The following is an 18,465-nucleotide window of genomic DNA, read 5'->3' as shown; positions in this document are numbered from 1 at the left end:
TCCCAATATAAAATATATTGTCTAATCTCTGATTCTTTGTCCTCATGTGTTTATATCTTTTTAAACTTCTTTCCCATCATTTTAGTGGGCAGTCACAAGGGAGCAATGTAAAAATCATAATTTTTTCATTTAAGCAAGTTGCAGGGGGTCTCCTTTACAAAATTATCTGCCTCACATGCAATAAACATCCAGCTCAATGGCCTGTGTTAGGGTCCACTGAGCTCAAAATAGGATTTTATCTGTTTTCAGATTGAGTTTAGAAAGTTATTTTTTAGATTAGCAGATAATCACAGTGAGAGCAAAATAATAATACTAATAGGAAACACAATGCCGACCGTTCATAGCATAGTGAGTAGAAGTGGGGCGGGTGGATTTTTATCTGCCTTTCATCAAAGCCAGCTTTTGTACTCTCCCGTAGCACACCAAAAGAAAGAGGTTATTCTTTTTTTTTTTTTTTTTGAGTCAGAGTCTCATTTTGTTGCCCAGGCTAGAGTGAGTGCTGTGGCATCAGCCTAGCTCACAGCAACCTCAATCTCCTGGGCTCAAGCAGTCCTGCTGCCTCAGCCTCCCGGGTAGCTGGGACTACAGGCATGCACCACCATGCCCGGCTAATTTTTTGTATATATATTTTTAGTTGGTCAATTAATTTGTTTCTATTTTTAGTAGAAAGGTCTTGCTTTAGGTCTTGCTCAGGCTGGTTTCGAACTCCTCCTGACCTTGAGCAATCCACCCGCCTCATCCTCCCAGAGTGCTAGGATTACAGGCGTGAGCCACCACGCCCAGCTCAGAAAGAGGTTATTCTTTACATGTGCAATGATTTTAAAAGCAATGTCGGTTATTACTGACGTATCTATTTCACAAGCTCATGTTATCAGAGATGACTTTAGGCACCTAAACAAAGAATGTTGAAAGCAAAAACCCAGCTATTTTGTTTATGTCATCAACAACATAAACTTATTCAAATTCCAATCTAGATAGCTTTTCATGATAGTTTAGATGAATTAGCTATTTAAATCTTGTGGCTATTGGGCTTGGCTAATATTATTTCTTTTACAGATGTCCGTGATAATGATATGCATGTTCCTGGTGGCATGGTCCCCTTACGCCATTGTATGCTTATGGGCTTCTTTTGGTAACCCAGAGAAGATTCCTCCCTCAATGGCCATCATAGCTCCACTGTTCGCAAAATCTTCTACATTCTACAACCCCTGCATTTATGTGGTTGCTAATAAAAAGTACGTAATGTCTAAAATGCTTTTGAATTTAAAAAATCGATACAAAAATGCTTACGAGGCAGTGGATAACGTTCCAAGACTTTTCAGGAGGTGAGTGACAGAAACTCACTTCAATCCAGTACAAAGAATATCTGGCTCATGCAACTGGAGCAGCATCTAGGCCCTAAGTGCCGAGAGCTCCAGATTTGTGACAGATGTCAGCTAAGCATCCCCAAAGCCAGCTTCATATCAGTTGGTTCTCTGATGGAAAAGACCCTGGGAGATCGTTGGTCACTTGGTTCAAATGGGCACCCCACCCCAAATACATGGGATGATGGTTTCCAAAGTAAAGAGAGATTCTATTTCTAGAAAACGGACAAGGCAATGCTGGTCTCCCTTAATGGGTAGCGTGGTTGTATATTTCCCAGAATGAAGACATATCGTTCAAATGCAAGAGAAGAATCTACTGCTAACATAAAGGGCTTTAGGAGTGGGTTGTCATTCAGGATATTAGAGAATTCATCCCCCTCCATTTTGTGGAATTCTCAGCAAAGAGTTCCTTTCTTGCCTCCTCAATGAAATTTAGATTATTTCATTTCCTATTACTGCTGGAAAAATTGAATGACTCAATCTACTGTGCTTAAATGGTTGGCCAGAAAATCTCAGTAGAGGTGAGGTAATTTGATCCTGGAGTGACAATGTTGCTTCTATTAAATTTGTATAAACTTGCACGTTTGGGAGAGCAGCTTTAGCGACAGGTATGTGAAGGACCATACAAATTTTAAGACCAGAAAGACCACATCAGAGTAAAGAACAGATTTTAAATTCAGAGTCTGCTGGTAGACTTTTGGGAAAGGTCAGTCATTCTCAAGCCTCCTTAATTTCAACTGGCCTTTGCTTGGAAAAACAGATGCATGAAACATACATTGTTAGTTCAAATAAATAACTCATTGCACTTGACATTAGAAATGTTATTTCAAACACACATCATTATTGGCTTTTATTAAATGTCTTCAATGTTTATAATCAAGGTGCAAAACAGGTCCTTAACTGCACCACATGCCCTCTACATGTATAAAGGTTCTCTACAGGAGATGTTAAAGTTGGAGGCAGAAATTTATTTGGAGATGTCAATTGGCAGTAGCAGCACCATAGCCGCCTTCAAAAATGCTTTAAAACTTCCCATTTATTATAGGATAATGCCAGATTTTCTCTTTTCTATTGTAGGTTTCGGAGGGCAATGTTTGCCATGTTCAAATGTCAGACTCACCAAGCAATGCCCGTGACAAGTATTTTCCCAATGGGTGTATCTCAAAACCCACTGCCTTCTGGAAGAACCTGAAATAAGAGAAAAACACACTCTATCAAAACTTTTTGTTTTGTTTTTGCAATGCTTTATTTTAAATATGAGCCCATTTAGATCAAAAGCAGACATAGATTATGGTCCTATTAGACTGTACATTTCGCAGCTTATAATTCTTCTGTTTGTGCGTTGGCTGCTGTAGTGCGTGTTTTCTCTGTTTCTCTTTGTGTAAACTATTGCTCATCTCCTTTGATGAATCCAGGCACATGAGATTAAAGTCTCTTTTCTTTCTCTGTATCATGGCATGCATTATACTGTATTGATGACCTGTAACTTGCTTGGGTCTCCCATTGGACTAGAAGGAGCCATTATTTTGTTAGAATAAATTAATAATAATAATAATGAACAATCCTCAACAAATAATTACTGAAATGAGTTACTGCATGTTCCCAGCTATTATTTAATCAATTATTAACTTGTTATTTAACAAAAATAATCAAATGAACATTAAATACCATTGCTTCTAAATCACATTAGTCAGTGCACATATGTATTTTATATAGCAATATCATCTCTGTGCATGTTGTTACGTGTTCTGCAATTTTAATTACCATTTTTCTGCATATGTATTTCCATATATTTGCCCCTAGAATTAAGTTCTATCAGAGTGGGGATTTTTATATGTTTGTTCTTTGATGTACCCTTAGCAGCTAGACCCATTCTGTCTAGCAGGTAGTAGGCACTGAATAAATATTTGTTGAATGTTGGATGATTTTGTAGACTCACATATTTGTCATTTTAAGTGACCATTAAGCATAGCACTATATACCATTGTTTAAATAGTAGACATTTAAATTGCTTCTAAGTTTTAGCTTCATGGTGGCATCTGAGAACATTTTAGTACAAATATCTTTCTTTGGGAGAAGTTATTCTATTTGAGTGTTTTTTTCAGGCTAAAATTACTGGGTACAAATATAAAAATAGCATTATTCTTACTAGCTTCCTTGCTGGAAAGACTGAATTAATTTGTGCTGATGCTGGCAGTGCCGAAGTCCACTTTTTACCTCATATTCCTGCTAATAGGGCTGTATCATCAAATATTTAAACTATGAGTTATATATACTGTAACTTAAATTCACTTTATTCCACATTTCTTTAACTGCCAGTGAGGTTGTGTATCTTTGCATGTGTTATTTTCTTTTTCTTTTTCTTTTTTTTTGAGACAGAGTCTCACTTTCTTGCCCAGGCTAGAGTGAGTGCCATGGCGTCAGCCTAGCTCACAGCAACCTCAATCTCCTGGGCTCAAGTGATCCTTCTGCCTCAGCCTCCCGAGTAGCTGGGACTACAGGCATGTGCCACCATGCCCGGCTAATTTTCTTTGGTATATATATTTTTAGTTGGTCAATTAATTTCTTTCTATTTTTGGTAGAGATGGGGGTCTCGATCAGGCTGATTTTGAACCCCTGACCTTGAGCTATCTGCCCGCCTCAGCCTCCTAGAGTGCTAGGATTACAGGTGTGAGCCACCGCACCCGGCCGCCTATGGTATTTTCTTATCTCTATTTTTCCTTTTTGCAAATTATCTCTTTGGCACCTTTGGCTGCATATTAAGTAAAATTTGAGTATCAGTTTTAGATGTAAAATTTTCTAAGTATATGGAATGCTCAGCTGCTATAATAATCTCCTAACTCATCTCCTTGCCCTCTGCATTTCCACTGCAGTCAATAAATACATCAACTTGATAGCTAATCTTTTTTTTTTTTTTTTTTTTTGAGACAGTCTCGCTTTGTTGCCCAGGCTAGAGTGAGTGCTGTGGCATCAGCCTAGCTCACAGCAACCTCAAACTCCTGGGCTTAAGCAATCCTGCTGCCTCAGCCTCCCCAGTAGCTGGGACTACAGACATGTGCCACCATGCCTGGCTAATTTTTTCTATATATATTAGTTGGCCAATTAATTTCTTTCTATTTATAGTAGAGATGGGGTCTCACTCTTGCTCAGTGCTGGTTTCGAACTCCTGACCTCAAGCAATCCGCCCACCTCAGCCTCCCAGAGTGCTAGGATTACAGGTGTGAGCCACCACGCCCGGCTGATAGTTAATTTTTTAAAAATAAAGTTCCAGTTCCCCAAATAGTCAATCCCCTGCCAAACATGGTGATTCAAATATTCAAAACCCTCAGCTGGACTTTCAAGACCCTTGCCAATATGGCCCCAAAGGGATTTTTCAGCTTTTTGTCTTTCTCTATGGCCAGATTAAAATGTTGAGTGTTCCCAGAGAACTCTGTTTTGTGCCACTATCTCTTTGCTCATCCTGTTCTCTGGAGCTGAGAAAGCACAGTGAGGGTCTGTGCCCAAAGTCACAGAGCCATTAAAAGGCCAAGACAATTCATGTAATATTGTATAGAAAATTGATTCAGAGTTCTGATTTGCAAAGCCTGGACTCATTTCCAGGAATGGTCAAGGGGCAACTTTGCCTCAAGCATAAAGGACTTCAACAGTGGACATACTTATATTTTAATCCTACATTAATCAATCAGTTTGCTTATGTGATGAGGCAGACCCAGCTTTGGTTACACAGCTGCCTCTAACCTCTTAGTTTACTAACTTCTGATGTTTGATCTTTAAACAGCTTTTCTGTACTCAGTTTGGCATGTCTTGCTCCTGCATAGGTCATAACATCCATGAAACTAATAATTCACAAACCATTTTGACCATTTGGTGATCACAGTTCTATTTATCACCATCCTCCCATTTCTTCCTTCTCTTGTGTTCAGAAACCCACCTAGGGTCACCACCTCCACATCTCAGCACCGGGAAGCCTCAGGGGTGTTCTTAAATCTCTTCCTCCTTCCTTCTTCCTCCTTCTTCCTTTCCTCATCTTCTTCCTCTTGCTTTCCTCATCATCTTCTTCTTCTTCTCCTCCTTCCTTCTTCTTTCTTCTTCTTTACATCTAAGCGAGCATTTCTCCCTCCTACGTGATTCCTGAAGCTGCACTATCCTAACCACCCCAGCACAGCAACCAAGGCTGCAGCCTGATGCCTGCTCATCTGGACTCCAAGCACAGCCGCCCACCTAAAGCCTCTTCCCCTTCTCGCATGTTCTGTCTGAACCTTTCCTCCACACAGCCGCTGGAGAATTCTACCTAAGATGATAATCTGAGGTGGCACTCCCAGGCCTAACCTTTATTGCTCCTGTTACCCACAGGCTGAGGGTAAGCTGTTTAATAGGGAATCTAAGGCCCTTCCTCCATAGCTTGAACCTCACTTACCTCTGGCTTTATCTTCCCCCCTCTTCAACTTCCTGCCTCAAAACCTTAAGCCTGAGCAACAAGACGTGCTTGCTGTGCTCTGGGGACAACCTACTGCTTCTTGCTTCCCTCCCTTTTTTCCTGCTGTTGGCCCTTTTCCTGGTTTTCCCATAATACACTAACATGCATCCTGTAAGAGGCGGCTCAGGTACCGCCCACCTAGGAAGTCCTGCCCCACCCACACAGGCTGGCTTTGACGTTCTTCTCTTGTGTGTCTTCAGTCCTCTGTTCCTCTCTTTACCATGCAAGTCCCTTATGTGTGGTGGCCGTGTCTTGTGCATCTTTGTACCCCTCAGTGCTTGGCACAGAGGAAGCTCTAGGTCAGTATTTGATGAACGAATGAATTGTGCAGAATCTGAAAACTTGCAATGTTTCATTTTAATTGAGCAAAGTTTTTCAGATTCTCTTGTTTCTATGTAAATTCTACTAGTTTTAAATAATAGTTCCCATAATATTCTTATTTTTGTAGAATTAATTTTTTTAAAAAAGTTTTTGGTTTAAGGATGATGGCTAGAACCACCCAATAAAAAGATTAAAGGCATATGTTTATTACTTAAATCCTTGATTGTCCCTGTGAATACTCCATTCTTATGTGTGTGGAGATGGTTTTAATTTACTTTAATTTTTTATTTTCTGATAGAGCCTAATATTGCTAACAGAATGACAGTTGATTTTCATATATCATTTTGATGCTTGGGAAACTAGCTTGGAATAAAATATATTTTGATACTTGGGAAACTAGCTTGGAATAAAATATATTTTTAAACAGAGATAATTGCTTCCATTAAAAATAAAGATGCTAAGATAAACCTGAACCTTACACATACTGAGATGATCTGAGAGAGTCTCAAAACACACTCTCACTGGAGTTGTAGTCCTGCCCTGTTAGTGTGGATTGAAGCATTTTTCCTTTAAAAAAAATATCTATGTACTAGACTTGGTTGACTTTGCTTTTGGAAATAACCAGTATGTGGCAACATCGATAACTGTATTCTAAATCAACTTCATGCATTGTGCTTCTATTTTTAAAACTCAATTTTGTAAAACTGAATGTTGTGCATCCTGGTGAAAAGCAAAGGCAAAAAATTTATAATGTGATGACATGTAAATAATCTACGGAATCTTCTAACATCTGCTGAGACTGAGTTATTTTTAATGCTAAGTATTTTTTTTTGGGTGTCCTGGCAAATACATCCATAGGAAAGGGATTTCATAGGCATTTCCTTGCAAATCTAGATGTGGGTAACTATTGAGATTGTTTTGACATGTGTTTGATTTTCATTTTCCTTAGAATGTGTTACTTTGCTACCACCGCATTCAAAGGCTGGGTCGATTGATCCCTAGCAAGATACACTTGAAGGTTAAGTAGCTACGGATTTCAGCTAATCCCGCATAATCTGCTGCGACTAGATGGCTGCTTGCACTCCCGGCACACCGCTTCCGAATGCTTAGGATTCGCTTTTTACCTTTTGTTCAGACAACCTCTAAAAGGAGTGATGCGTCTCTTCGCCTGTCTGTGCATCCTGCTGAGCTGTTTGGGAGGAGGGGGCTGTTCGTGTCCTTCGCAATGCACCTGCGACTACCACGGCCGGAACGACGGCTTGGGATCCAGGTACGCTCCTCTCCTTGCTACGACGTGTGCTGATTATCCTGACGAATGACTCAAACAAGACAGCCTTATTTAGAAAGCAAATGTTTGATGATCAGAAATCGGAGGAGAGAAGGTTTAACTTATATAAGCTTTAATTGAATTGTGTTAATGCTCATTGCCTACTCCTTCACTGCTTTTATTTTGAGCAGTTTAACTCTTAAAAGGGCTCTCAAATTATCTGAGACTCCTAACCACATTCTGTGTTACAGAAATACTCATAAGGCTCCTACTCACAAAGTATCTCTTTCGGGAGGTCAAACCTGGGATGTGTGTGGCCACCTGATTATATAACAGGAAGCGTAAGAGGGCAGGGCGGGGCAGGAGCCAGCGCGTCCAGGTCATCCGCCCTGCGTCAGGCTTCTCCATTTCATTGGAGGATTATTCACGACAACTGGCCAGGAGGAAGGAGGATCGCAAGACTGAAGTTAGAGACGTTCATCATTAGAATTTTTCATTTTAAGCTGATGGAATTTGCAAAGTAAAGAAGGTTCTGGATACCTCACAGAAGTTATTTAATCTCTATGTGGCTCTTACATCTACCTGTGAAGTGAGAATAGTCATTTGCTTAAACTGTGCACGAGTCCTTTCAGAGAGAAGTCAAATGTAAAACAGAACTGCTGTTAGCTAAACATGGTAGACCTTGATTTTGGGGCGAGGGGAGAGGGGTGGGGAGGGTATTTAATAATCAAAGTATTTGTGACTTGGTTGAAGTAAACAGTAGTTCTCAAACAAAATAATTTGTTAAAATAGCCCAGCTTATGTCATACAACTTTAAACAAATAATAATAATTCAAACGTATTTGTGAGTAATATATCTTGTTATTATGTGAAGTTTACTTAACCAATTCTTGTTTTCTTTTTGAGATATTTACTGGGTGGTTAAGGACAATAATAAGGACAGTCACAAATCAAGGCCCTACTTGCCCAGGAATATGCAGCAGTTAATAATTAGACCAGGGTGCTTTTGAGAAAACGATCACAGAAATGTTTCCTTCTCCAGGGTGGCCCCATTATTGATGGATTTTATGAAAATCATAAAATATTATGCCTGGAAAGAACTTGAAATAATCTAGTTCAATTCCTGTTATTTATAAGAGAAGAAACTAAACTGCATGGAGACTAAATGACTTATCTTAGTCACATAGTCGTGTTGATGCAGTAACTGAGTTGATGAAGATGCTAGGTCTTTTAGCTTGCAGTTTAGGTTTTTTCTGTTATAACACACTGGAATGCTTTCTTAAGGACCAGAAACTGCTACTGTCTTGTGTAAAGTAGCACTGAAATCTGTGATACAAAATAGAGACGAAGAGTAAGAGGTTTCCCTAGAAAATTCCAGCGATTCCCCAGGTCTCCTGAATTCACAGAAAGGAGGCGACACCACCAGCGTGGTACAGTTACGCTGCTTACTCTGTTTACATTACAGCCTGGTTTTTCAAACCCATGGATTTAACGTGGTGTGTTTTACTGAACAACCATTTTACTGTTATTATTTACTAAACATATAGTGTGTTATAATTTAGATAATGTTCTGCAAAACTTTTTATTGTCCATATTCAGCAATTCAGATTATATTACAGGTGAAAAATAAATCTTTTTATTTTTCCCCCAGAGACAGGGTCTTGCTCTGTCTCCCAAGCTGGAGTGCAGTGGCACAATGATAGCTCACTGTAACCTCAAACTCCTGGGCTCAAGCTATCCTCCTGTCTCAGCCTCCTGAGTTGCTGGAGCTACAGACATGTGCCACCATTCCAGGCTAATTTTTAAAGATATTTTGTAGAGGTGGGGGTCTTGCTATGTTGTCCAGGCTGGTCTCGAACTCCTGATCTCAAGTGAATCCTCCCACCTTGATCCTCCTACCTTGGCCTCCCACAGTGGTGGCTTATAGATGTAAGCCATAGTGCCTGGCCTCGCTCTAGTACTTTCCCAACTGCACCTGAATCTACAATTATGTCAAAATAAAATGATTAAATTAAAAAATAGGATTCCCTGAAAAGAGTTTCAAAATGCTTATGCCTAGGCCCTCACCCATAGATTCTGGTTTACATGACTAATATGCAGCCAGGTTAAGAACCACGAGCAAAGCTGATGGTATCGATATATTACAACACTTACAACTGGAGATTTTAAATAGTCTTTGTTCTATATAAAAAAAGATAGCAAATATTTTGGTAATAAGTATTGTGATATAAAAAGAAATGTACTTGGTCTTTCAGCCCTGTTCCTTGGCACAGAGCTCCTAAAATCCTTGGAATTTTCCTGAGTGATGATAAATAGATCTTTTTTCAGGCTATCATGAATCTAAAGTCTCATATTCCTCATACTTGAAACCCACACATGGCCCAGCCTTGTTTTTCTACATTTGTTTTACACGTGCCAACAAACAAGATCAAAACGTGACTTGCTCAAGGTCACTTAAGTTAGTGAGTGGCAAAAGGAACAAACTCTTAGTTTCTGGTTTATTCCTTAGGCAACAAGCCACGCATAGGTCACATGGTTAAAACTAGGCTCAACTTTAAACATCCACTGTGAATACTTGTTTTTTTTCTTAAATAAAAAATGATCCTCTTAGAAAGGATCAATTTATAATAGGGGACTCTTTTAAAATGAGCTATTTCCTAAAGAGGTTCACTGCGAAGTTGGACAGAAGTAGTTTTGCTGGTGGCTGTGTGACCCACTGGCTGAGTGACCTTGGGAAGTGACTGAATGTTTGTGGGCCTCAGTTCTTTTTGATGCAAAACTGATATTGCTGATAATAGCATCAAACACCTACTGAATGCTTATTATGCACCAGGAAAGTGCAAAATTTTACATGCATTTTAATTACCCATCATAATAATGCCATCTGGGAAAATGAGGTTGAAAGACAGGTGAGGTGGATTCCCAGGGCCACAGAGCAGGTGGCAGAGCTCAGATTTGCACCAAGATCAACCTGGCTCAAGAGCTGGTGCTTTTACCTGTTAGCTTAATGGTAGAGTGAAAACAGATGGTAGATTGTCATGATGATTAAATAAAGTAACGACGCAACCTTGTTGCACAGGCCTTGCAAGAGCCCCATAAATATTGGGTTGAACCACAGGAAATTACTGATATTTGAACTTTTTTTTTACTACAAAAATGGCGATTTCAAATGCTTGAGCCTAATAGTAGCTGCTGTCATCGTGATAATGATGAAGATGATGATGATGATGACAATGCATTATTAATGAACAGATTAGCCAGGCTTGAACAGATATTTTTTTGACCAAGTAGAGATTGAAAAATTGATGCATGTTTCAAATGAGAATCATTTTTTCAAATGAGTCTTGGAGAGTGGTTTCCTTGCATTGCTCTTGTGACATTAGGTCGGTACTCTGTAACGACATGGACATCAACGAGATGCCTACTAACTTCCCGGTGGACACCACGAAGCTTCGCATCGAGAAGACTGCGGTCCGCAGAATCCCGGCAGAGGCCTTCTACTACCTGCTGGAGCTCCAGCACCTCTGGGTGAGTTATAACTCCGTGGTCACCGTTGACCCCAGCAGCTTTTACAACCTGAAGCAGCTGCATGAGTTGCGCTTGGACGGGAATTCTCTGCTCGCCTTTCCCTGGGCGTCTCTGCTGGACACGCCCCGTCTGAGGACCCTGGATTTGCGCAATAACAGAATAACCACTGTGCCCAGTGAGGCGGTCAGGTACCTGAAGAGCCTCACCTACTTGGATTTATCAAGCAACAGACTGACCACGTTGCCACCAGATTTCCTGGAGAGCTGGTCTCACTTAGTTACGGCACCTGGAGGCCTGGACCTTTCACCAAGAATTATTCTCGGTAAGCTCACCAGCCTCTGGGCTTTTCCTATACAGGTACTTTGCTATACATACCGTTAGCTGTCCAGTCTTTTTTTTTTTTTTTTTTTTTTTTGAGACAGAGTCTCGCTTTGTTGCCCAGGCTAGAGTGAGTGCCATGGCGTCAGCCTAGCTCACAGCAACCTCAATCTCCTGGCTCAAGCAATCCTCCTGCCTCAGCCTCCCAAGTAGCTGGGACTACAGGCATTCGCCACCATGCCCGGCTAATTTTTTGTATATATATATTAGTTGGCCAATTAATTTCTTTCTATTTATAGTAGAGACGGGGTCTCGCTCTTGCTCAGGCTGGTTTCGAACTCCTGACCTCGAGCAATCTGCCCGCCTCGGCCTCCCAGAGAGCTAGGATTACAGGCGTGAGCCACCGCGCCCGGCCTGTCCAGTCTTTTAAAATCTATTGGATTTGGTCTCTTACTCTGAATTTGCACTTTTAATGGAATAGGACCTTATCAGTTAAGTTAGGTCAGGTTACCTGTCTTCCCTTGTGTCAGGGCTAATGGCTGCACACGCGTGTGCACGGGCTTATGTGCACGCGTGGAGAGGTGAGGGAAAACTAGCCTCGTAAACCGAGACCATTCCACTTCTCTTAGAGGGCCTTGAGCTGAGTGACAGAGTCCCCACCTGCCTTGACTCCTGAGAGCGCACCAGTGTCATACTCTGGTCCACGCAGCCTTCTGCTCACGTTGCTTTTCAACTCACCAAGAGGTTCTTCCGGAGTAGGAAAGGGGTGTTGGTATCTTTACGAGATAGCAGTGGTTTAATTAGTTAGGAAGAATTGCTCCCAGTAATGAAGCTTGGTAGAACTGGGATTTCAGCCCAGACATTAGGTTCCAGAGCCACACTTAGTCATTTGCAATGTAAAAATAAACTAGAAAGTCTGCTTGGGGCATGCAATTGGGTGAAGGAGCCAACACTTAAGAGAACAGAATTCAAATGAATATTAACTAGAGAACTAGTTGTAGATTCACAAGACTAAATGTAAGAGCAGACGTTCAAGGTTATTCTCCAATGGAGGAAAAGCACATTTTTAAAATAGAAGATAGAAAAAGTAAACTTTTATCAACACTGACAGAAGAATATGAGCCAGTCATGGACTGCTATTCTAATAAAAATAGGCATCATAGAAAGATAGAATTTTTGAGCTAATAGTTAAATTTCTACCATGGTTAGAATTTTCTAAATTGCAATTCTGTCTTTTCTTCTCAATTTATATTCCACCCCATTATTAAAAAGCCATAACCACACATCTCTGAGATAAATTTTTTTTTCTACCTTGGCCTTTACGTGAAGCTGTTATGGGATATCACCTTAAGGCCCCAGAGAGACTTAACTGACAGAATGCTGTGAAGCGCCATCTTAGATCCTTCCGAGATTTTAGCAAATAATTTCATAGTCTCACTCTGGATTTGATTTTTGCTCTGAAGTCCTTTCTTCATTTGAGAAATTTGGAAATGCTGAGAATAAGAAACAGCTTTGTTACTGAACCCAGCAAGTTTGGTTTCCTTTCTATGTCTCTAGCTGTTGTCGCTTCTTTACATTTTACTAGCAAGAAGGTATCAGGCAGCAGTTTCAACTCTGTGTGGAAACATCCTTCGGTAGGCAGCTCTTTTCACTGAGTATGCGTTCTGCTTTCCTTGTTTACCTCGGTGACAGTGCTGCTAAACTCCCTGCCACTCCATAGCAAGGATCCCCTTCCTCCTATTAATAGTTTCCAGTAGTATCTTCCTCGCTTGCCTTTCAGCTCTCACTCGCAGCCTCCTTGAAGGCCCAAAGGCTTCTGCTCCCAGTTCTGAAAGCTGAGGCAGACCCTGTCGGTCCTCGCTGACTGGAAGCTGTCAGCTAGCGACACTCCCTGCAGCTGATTCTCTCCTGACGGAGCTTTGAGCAAAGCACCTCCATGGCCACCACACAGGACACTCATGCCAAGCCATGCTCCTGCCTCTCCCAGCCTTTCCGGTCTTGTGGCTGGCCACTGCCTGCATCTCACTCTGTTTTTGCTACACAAGACTTGCATTACCTCAGTGTGTCTTCAAATTATACAAAACTGTGACACATTCCAGGCTGAGTTAGGAGCCTCCGATCATCCTGTCATACTTACAATGCTGTAAGAACTTTCCTAGCACATTAGAAATATCTCTACTACTGCATTTATGGCATTCTGAGGTACCTGGATTGAAATCTGGCGCTGATTAGCTATGTGAGCTTGGTCAAGTTATTTGGCCCCTGTGTGTCTTAGCTTAGTCATCTTTAAAATGGGGATAATAACACTATCTTCCTCACAGGATGTTGGGATTGAATGAGATAATACAGGTAAGTGCTGAGAAGAAAACCTTGCTCAGAGTTATGTTCAGTGCATATTAGCTGTGATTGTTGATGATCTGAACTAACAGACAGGATATGTGCATTCAGGTTGCTGGATTGCAGGGCAAAACTGACGTCGAGGTGACTCTACTGACTCCCTCAAAGCACTTCTGTTTTTAGGAAGACAGTAGAGATCTCTGCTTCTCCAAGAGGCTGTGATGAAATTGAAGTTATCAGAATTACCTTTATCAACTTTTTCCTGCTTTCCGTTTTAGGTCTGCAAGACAACCCTTGGTTCTGTGACTGTCACATTTCCAAGATGATCGAGTTGTCAAAGGTTGCTGACCCTGCTGTAGTGCTTCTCGATCCACTGATGGTTTGCAGCGAGCCCGAGCGCCTCGCGGGGGTTTCGTTTCAGCGGGCTGAGCTGGAGCACTGTCTGAAGCCATCAGTGATGGCCTCGGCCACCAAGATCATGTCTGCTCTGGGCAGTAATGTCCTGCTGCGGTGTGATGCCACTGGCTACCCTACCCCGCAGCTCACATGGACCAGATCCGATGGCTCGCCAGCTAATCACACAGGTATTTTCTTCAGTCAGCCCTATGAAACAAGGAGTTTACCAAGGTCTGAACTTAACCCCATGTTTTTGTATGATTTGAAACTGGCCAGTTAATGCTAATAAAACATTACAAGACAGAGACAGGCACCATGGCTCATGCCTGTAATCCTAGCACTTTGGGAGGCCGAGGCAGGAGGATTGCTTGAGATCAGTTCGAGACGAGCCTGAGCAAGAGCAAGACCCCTGTCTCTATAAAAAATAGAAAAATTAGCTGGCACGGTGGCACACACCTGTAGTCCCAGTTACTGGGGAAGCTGAGGCAGGAGGGTCGCTTGAACCCAGGAGTTTAAGGTTGCTGTGAGTTAGGCTGATGCCATAGCACTCTAGTCCGGGCAACAGAGTGAGATTCTGTCCTAAAAAAAAAAAAAATTCCAAGATGGTTGGATGCAAAGGATTTGAAAGGTACATTTTATTGGTTAATATTTTTCTCAGTTTAGTTTATCTACCTACCTAGCTAAAACTAGACAACCTCAACTCTTTTTCTTAGGTAGAAAACAAAATGATCCGGTGGACGGATAACTGCAGGCAAGTTTTGTCTTGCTTCGTCATCTTGGATACAGCTCATTTCAAAATGTATAACCATTACAGTTTTTTAGAAAGGGCATCTTGTACAAGTTTCTCATTTTTGAATAACCATTTAAATAATAAATTACATGGAGACCTTATTATAAATCAGAAAGTATAATTTTTGAAAATATTGATTGCATTGACTTTTCAGCTCCTACTATGACAAAGTCCATGCGTTTGCCCCTGTTTCAACAGTGATATTCTGACAATTAAAGGGATATGGTTTTAAGACCCTTCAAAATTAAATTAAAATTGAAGTTGAAATAATGAAACCTGATGGGATTTGTACAAGTTCAGGCCTGATATTCTTGCATACAGTTTAACGGCCCACAGTTTCAGCTAGTGAGTTGAGTTTGGGGCTGCTGGGATACTGTTATACACATTATTATTCTCTGGAAAGCTCCCGAAATCAAGACAGAATGGAACTATGTGCAGACATTAATAATTAGGAAAGCACAATTCCAATTTTTGTAAAAACTATATATTATTCTGCAAATTAAAAAACCCATGGTTTCCTAGTTTACCTAAGTTAAATATAAAATAAATGATTTAGAATACAAATGATGACTCTTCCATGCCAGAAAATGATCTGTTGTACCACTGGCGATGTGGACAGATGCATTTTATTACAATGAAAAAAATATCTTGAGAAATATTTAAGTCAAGTCTTATGATAAACATTTTACAGAATCACAGTGAGTTAAAATTGGAAGGGACCTTTGAGATTGCTTTGCCTCATCCTCTTATTTTACAAATGCAGAAACAGAGGCCTGAAGACACTAATTGACTTGTCTAAAATCACATGCTACTTAGTGGACAAAAGTTTACTAAGACCCAAGTCTCCTGATTCCCATCTTTTAAAACTACCATTCCCCCTACAGACCTCAAAACACCTGGCAGGCGGGTCTTAGACCTTCATGTAAGCAATTTGCTCAACCATCACCTGCCACCAGAGTGCCGTCTCCCACTTCCCCGTGGAAAGGGATGCACGTAGAACACAGTTTCCTTCTCGGTCGGCATGCTTACTTGAGCTTTTCCTTTTTTTCTCACAGCGTACGTTTTTGTTTTCTTCCAGTGATACAGGAATCTCCAGGGGAAGGAGTGAGGTGGTCCATAATAAGCTTGACGGGCATTTCTTACAAAGATGCGGGGGATTACAAATGCAAGGCCAAAAATTTGGCTGGAATGTCAGAAGCTGTGGTTACTGTGACAGTGGTGGGCGTTGTCACAACCAGCATATCAGCAAACACTTCCGAAAGGAGACCTGGAGATCGTCCTGAGCAGGAGGTCCAGCCAGGATCTGGAAGATTGACATCTACACCTCGTTCATTGTCATCTCCCTGGTCCTCCTCCTCCTCTCCTTCCTCCCCCACGTCTTCCACTTCTCTGTCTAATTCTACTTTGTCTCCTTCCGCCACTGCTTCCTTCTCTTTATCTCCTTTCTTCTCCTCCATTGTTTCTTCAACCACGCCTCGAAGCACTAGCATTTCAGCAGGCACCACCGCAGCCAGCAGGCAGTCACTCCAGCTCCATCCAGATGGGAAAAGGAACTTAAAGGTGGAGATGGGTGGCAGTAAGTTTCCCCTCGCCAGCGCAAGTAAGAAAGAAGAGCTGGCCTTGTTGGACCAAGCAGCACCTATGGAGACGAATGCCACGATAGAAAACCTCAGGGTGGTCAGTGAGACTAAAGAGAGTGTGACACTGATGTGGAACATCATTAATACCACACATGGCTCCGCAGTGACCGTGCTGTATTCCAAGCATGGTGACAAAGACCTGCTGCTGTTGAATGCAGACTCCAGCAAGAACCAAGTGACCATAGATGGCTTGGAGCCCGGCGGGCAATACGTGGCATGTGTCTGTCCAAAAGGAGTGCCTCCCCAGCAAGAGCAATGTATCACCTTTTCTACCAGGAGACTTGAAGAGGATGATTCTCAATGGTCTTTGCTTCTTGTGGTGACCAGTGTTGCCTGTGTTGTTGTCTTGCCAGTGATTTTTTTCTTATTGTACAAAGTTTGCAAACTGCAATGTAAATCAGACTCTTTCTGGGAAGATGATTTGGCAAAAGAGACTTATATACAATTTGAGACCCTGTCTCCCAGATCCCAAAGTATAGGGGAGCTCTGGACACGAAGGCACAGGGACGATTCAGAAAAATTGCTGCTCTGTTCTAAGGCAAGTGCGGAATCTCACGTGACTTTTAAAAGTGAGAGTTCCAGACCAGAGTATTTTTGCTAAGGTTCTGCAGCTCAGACACGTGTGAGCTACAAAATCAGGATCTAAAGGCATAATTGATGCTCTGTTTGGATGATTTTTGGACAGACTTTCACATCTTATGTGAAAATCACAACTGGAATGCTTTTAAGCATGTTTTTTTAAAAAAAATACCATGAGATTTCTGAACTGAAAAACAAATATTTTTGATTTTTGTTGTGTGGAAAATGTCCCCCAAAATCATTTTTAGGGTGGTGCTTAATAAGTTGATTATAATTTTTAGGGAAATATTTTAGTTCTTAAAAATAAGTTCATGTGAGAATAGCAAGTGAACTCTGCATTTTGAAAAGATAGTTTTTTGAGCAGTGAAGAAAAGATTCGAATCACCAGCTAAGCCTTGATGTTCATTCATGTTCAAAGTGCTTTATGGCATTTGCTGTGGATGTTCGCTGGCATTGCCTAGCCGGTGAGGGTGGGATTGTAAAGAATTTTGCATTTACTAAGGTTAAATCCAACCTGGTAGACGGGGAGGGCTCCGTCTCTTGGGGCCATTATGCATTACAACACTGTAGAGTTGTGTTCATATTGCAGGTAAGAAAATCTTCCCTGTGTCCTTAGAAATATAGGTGTTAGCAAAAATAAGTATAAAAAAGGATTATGACAAATAGACCATTTCCAAGAGACTGTAACTGCTGCATTTTAACACATCTGCTGACAGATTGTATCGGTTTTTTAAAAATAATGTGTTAATTTTTAGTACTTTGATATGTGCTCTTTCTTCCTTCCTTCTTCCTTCCCTCCTCGTCTTTCTCCCCCTCACCTTCCTTCATTTTATTTTTTCCTCCTCTGTATCAGAAGATGTACAGGTAGCCAAAGGACCACACACTACGCTGTTTGTCTTTTGCCACGTTACATTGTGATTCTGTGGATAAAGAGAAGGCCTTTGAAAGTGCTGACTGCCCTTTGAAGTCTTTTTTAGGTCCCCAAAGGATATTTGAGGATTTTGAAAGAGAAGCTTCAATGGATTCATTTGGCCAAACTCTTTTTCTAGGTTAAACACATCAGAGAACTTGCACTGGAGTGAGTCACATGAATACATAGGAAAGAAGCTTCATAAATAAAGTTCGGGTTTCTTAGAAAGACTGCCTGCGCAGCTGCAGCCCACTGCTGCGTCTCAGGGCTGGCGTTCCGTGTCGCTGAGCGGCGCGATGCTAAGCGGCCTGGGACTCTGACCCTGGCCCAGGGTGTCCAGGGGACAAGGCGACCTCCGCGCAGATGCAGCTTTCGTGAGCCTTGGAACAAAGCCCAGCTTTGCAAGAATGACTTAAACTCCCTTTATGAAGGAAACGCCTGGGAACTCACCTGGGCTGAATACAGGTATAATAAAGAGGAAGGGTCCCCCAGACTCCGAGCATGGTCCCGATGGACACGCTCCCGGTCAGGCGGTCAC

General features: G+C 41.5%; 2 protein-coding genes and 1 long non-coding RNA gene across 3 annotated transcripts in view; 2 read left to right on the top strand and 1 right to left on the bottom strand.

Annotated features, from left to right (window-relative positions):
• RRH (retinal pigment epithelium-derived rhodopsin homolog) overlaps positions 1 to 3,813 on the top strand; it is a 16,095-nt gene extending 12,282 nt beyond the window's left edge. The window contains exons 6-7 of the mRNA XM_012766197.3: positions 1,057 to 1,235; positions 2,442 to 3,813. Of these exons, the coding sequence (XP_012621651.2) occupies positions 1,057 to 1,235; positions 2,442 to 2,556 (294 nt within the window). The 3' untranslated portion in view covers positions 2,557 to 3,813. The remainder of the gene's footprint in view (positions 1 to 1,056; positions 1,236 to 2,441) is intronic.
• Positions 2,466 to 18,465, bottom strand: LOC105872308 (uncharacterized). Its single transcript, XR_001154513.3, has 3 exons — positions 18,378 to 18,465; positions 7,287 to 7,496; positions 2,466 to 2,552 (listed from the first exon to the last, which is right to left on the bottom strand). It is a non-coding gene; the product is annotated as an uncharacterized LOC105872308 (long non-coding RNA).
• Positions 5,719 to 18,155, top strand: LRIT3 (leucine rich repeat, Ig-like and transmembrane domains 3). Its single transcript, XM_075997995.1, has 4 exons — positions 5,719 to 7,432; positions 10,813 to 11,279; positions 13,891 to 14,196; positions 15,877 to 18,155. The coding sequence occupies exons 1-4, from the start codon at positions 7,317 to 7,319 to the stop codon at positions 17,037 to 17,039; spliced, it is 2,052 nt and encodes a 683-aa protein (XP_075854110.1). The 5' UTR covers positions 5,719 to 7,316; the 3' UTR covers positions 17,040 to 18,155.

Source organism: Microcebus murinus, chromosome 27 (genome assembly GCF_040939455.1).
Source record: "Microcebus murinus isolate Inina chromosome 27, M.murinus_Inina_mat1.0, whole genome shotgun sequence".
Taxonomy (NCBI): Eukaryota; Metazoa; Chordata; class Mammalia; order Primates; family Cheirogaleidae; genus Microcebus; species Microcebus murinus.
This window is presented reverse-complemented; position numbering and strand designations above follow the sequence as displayed.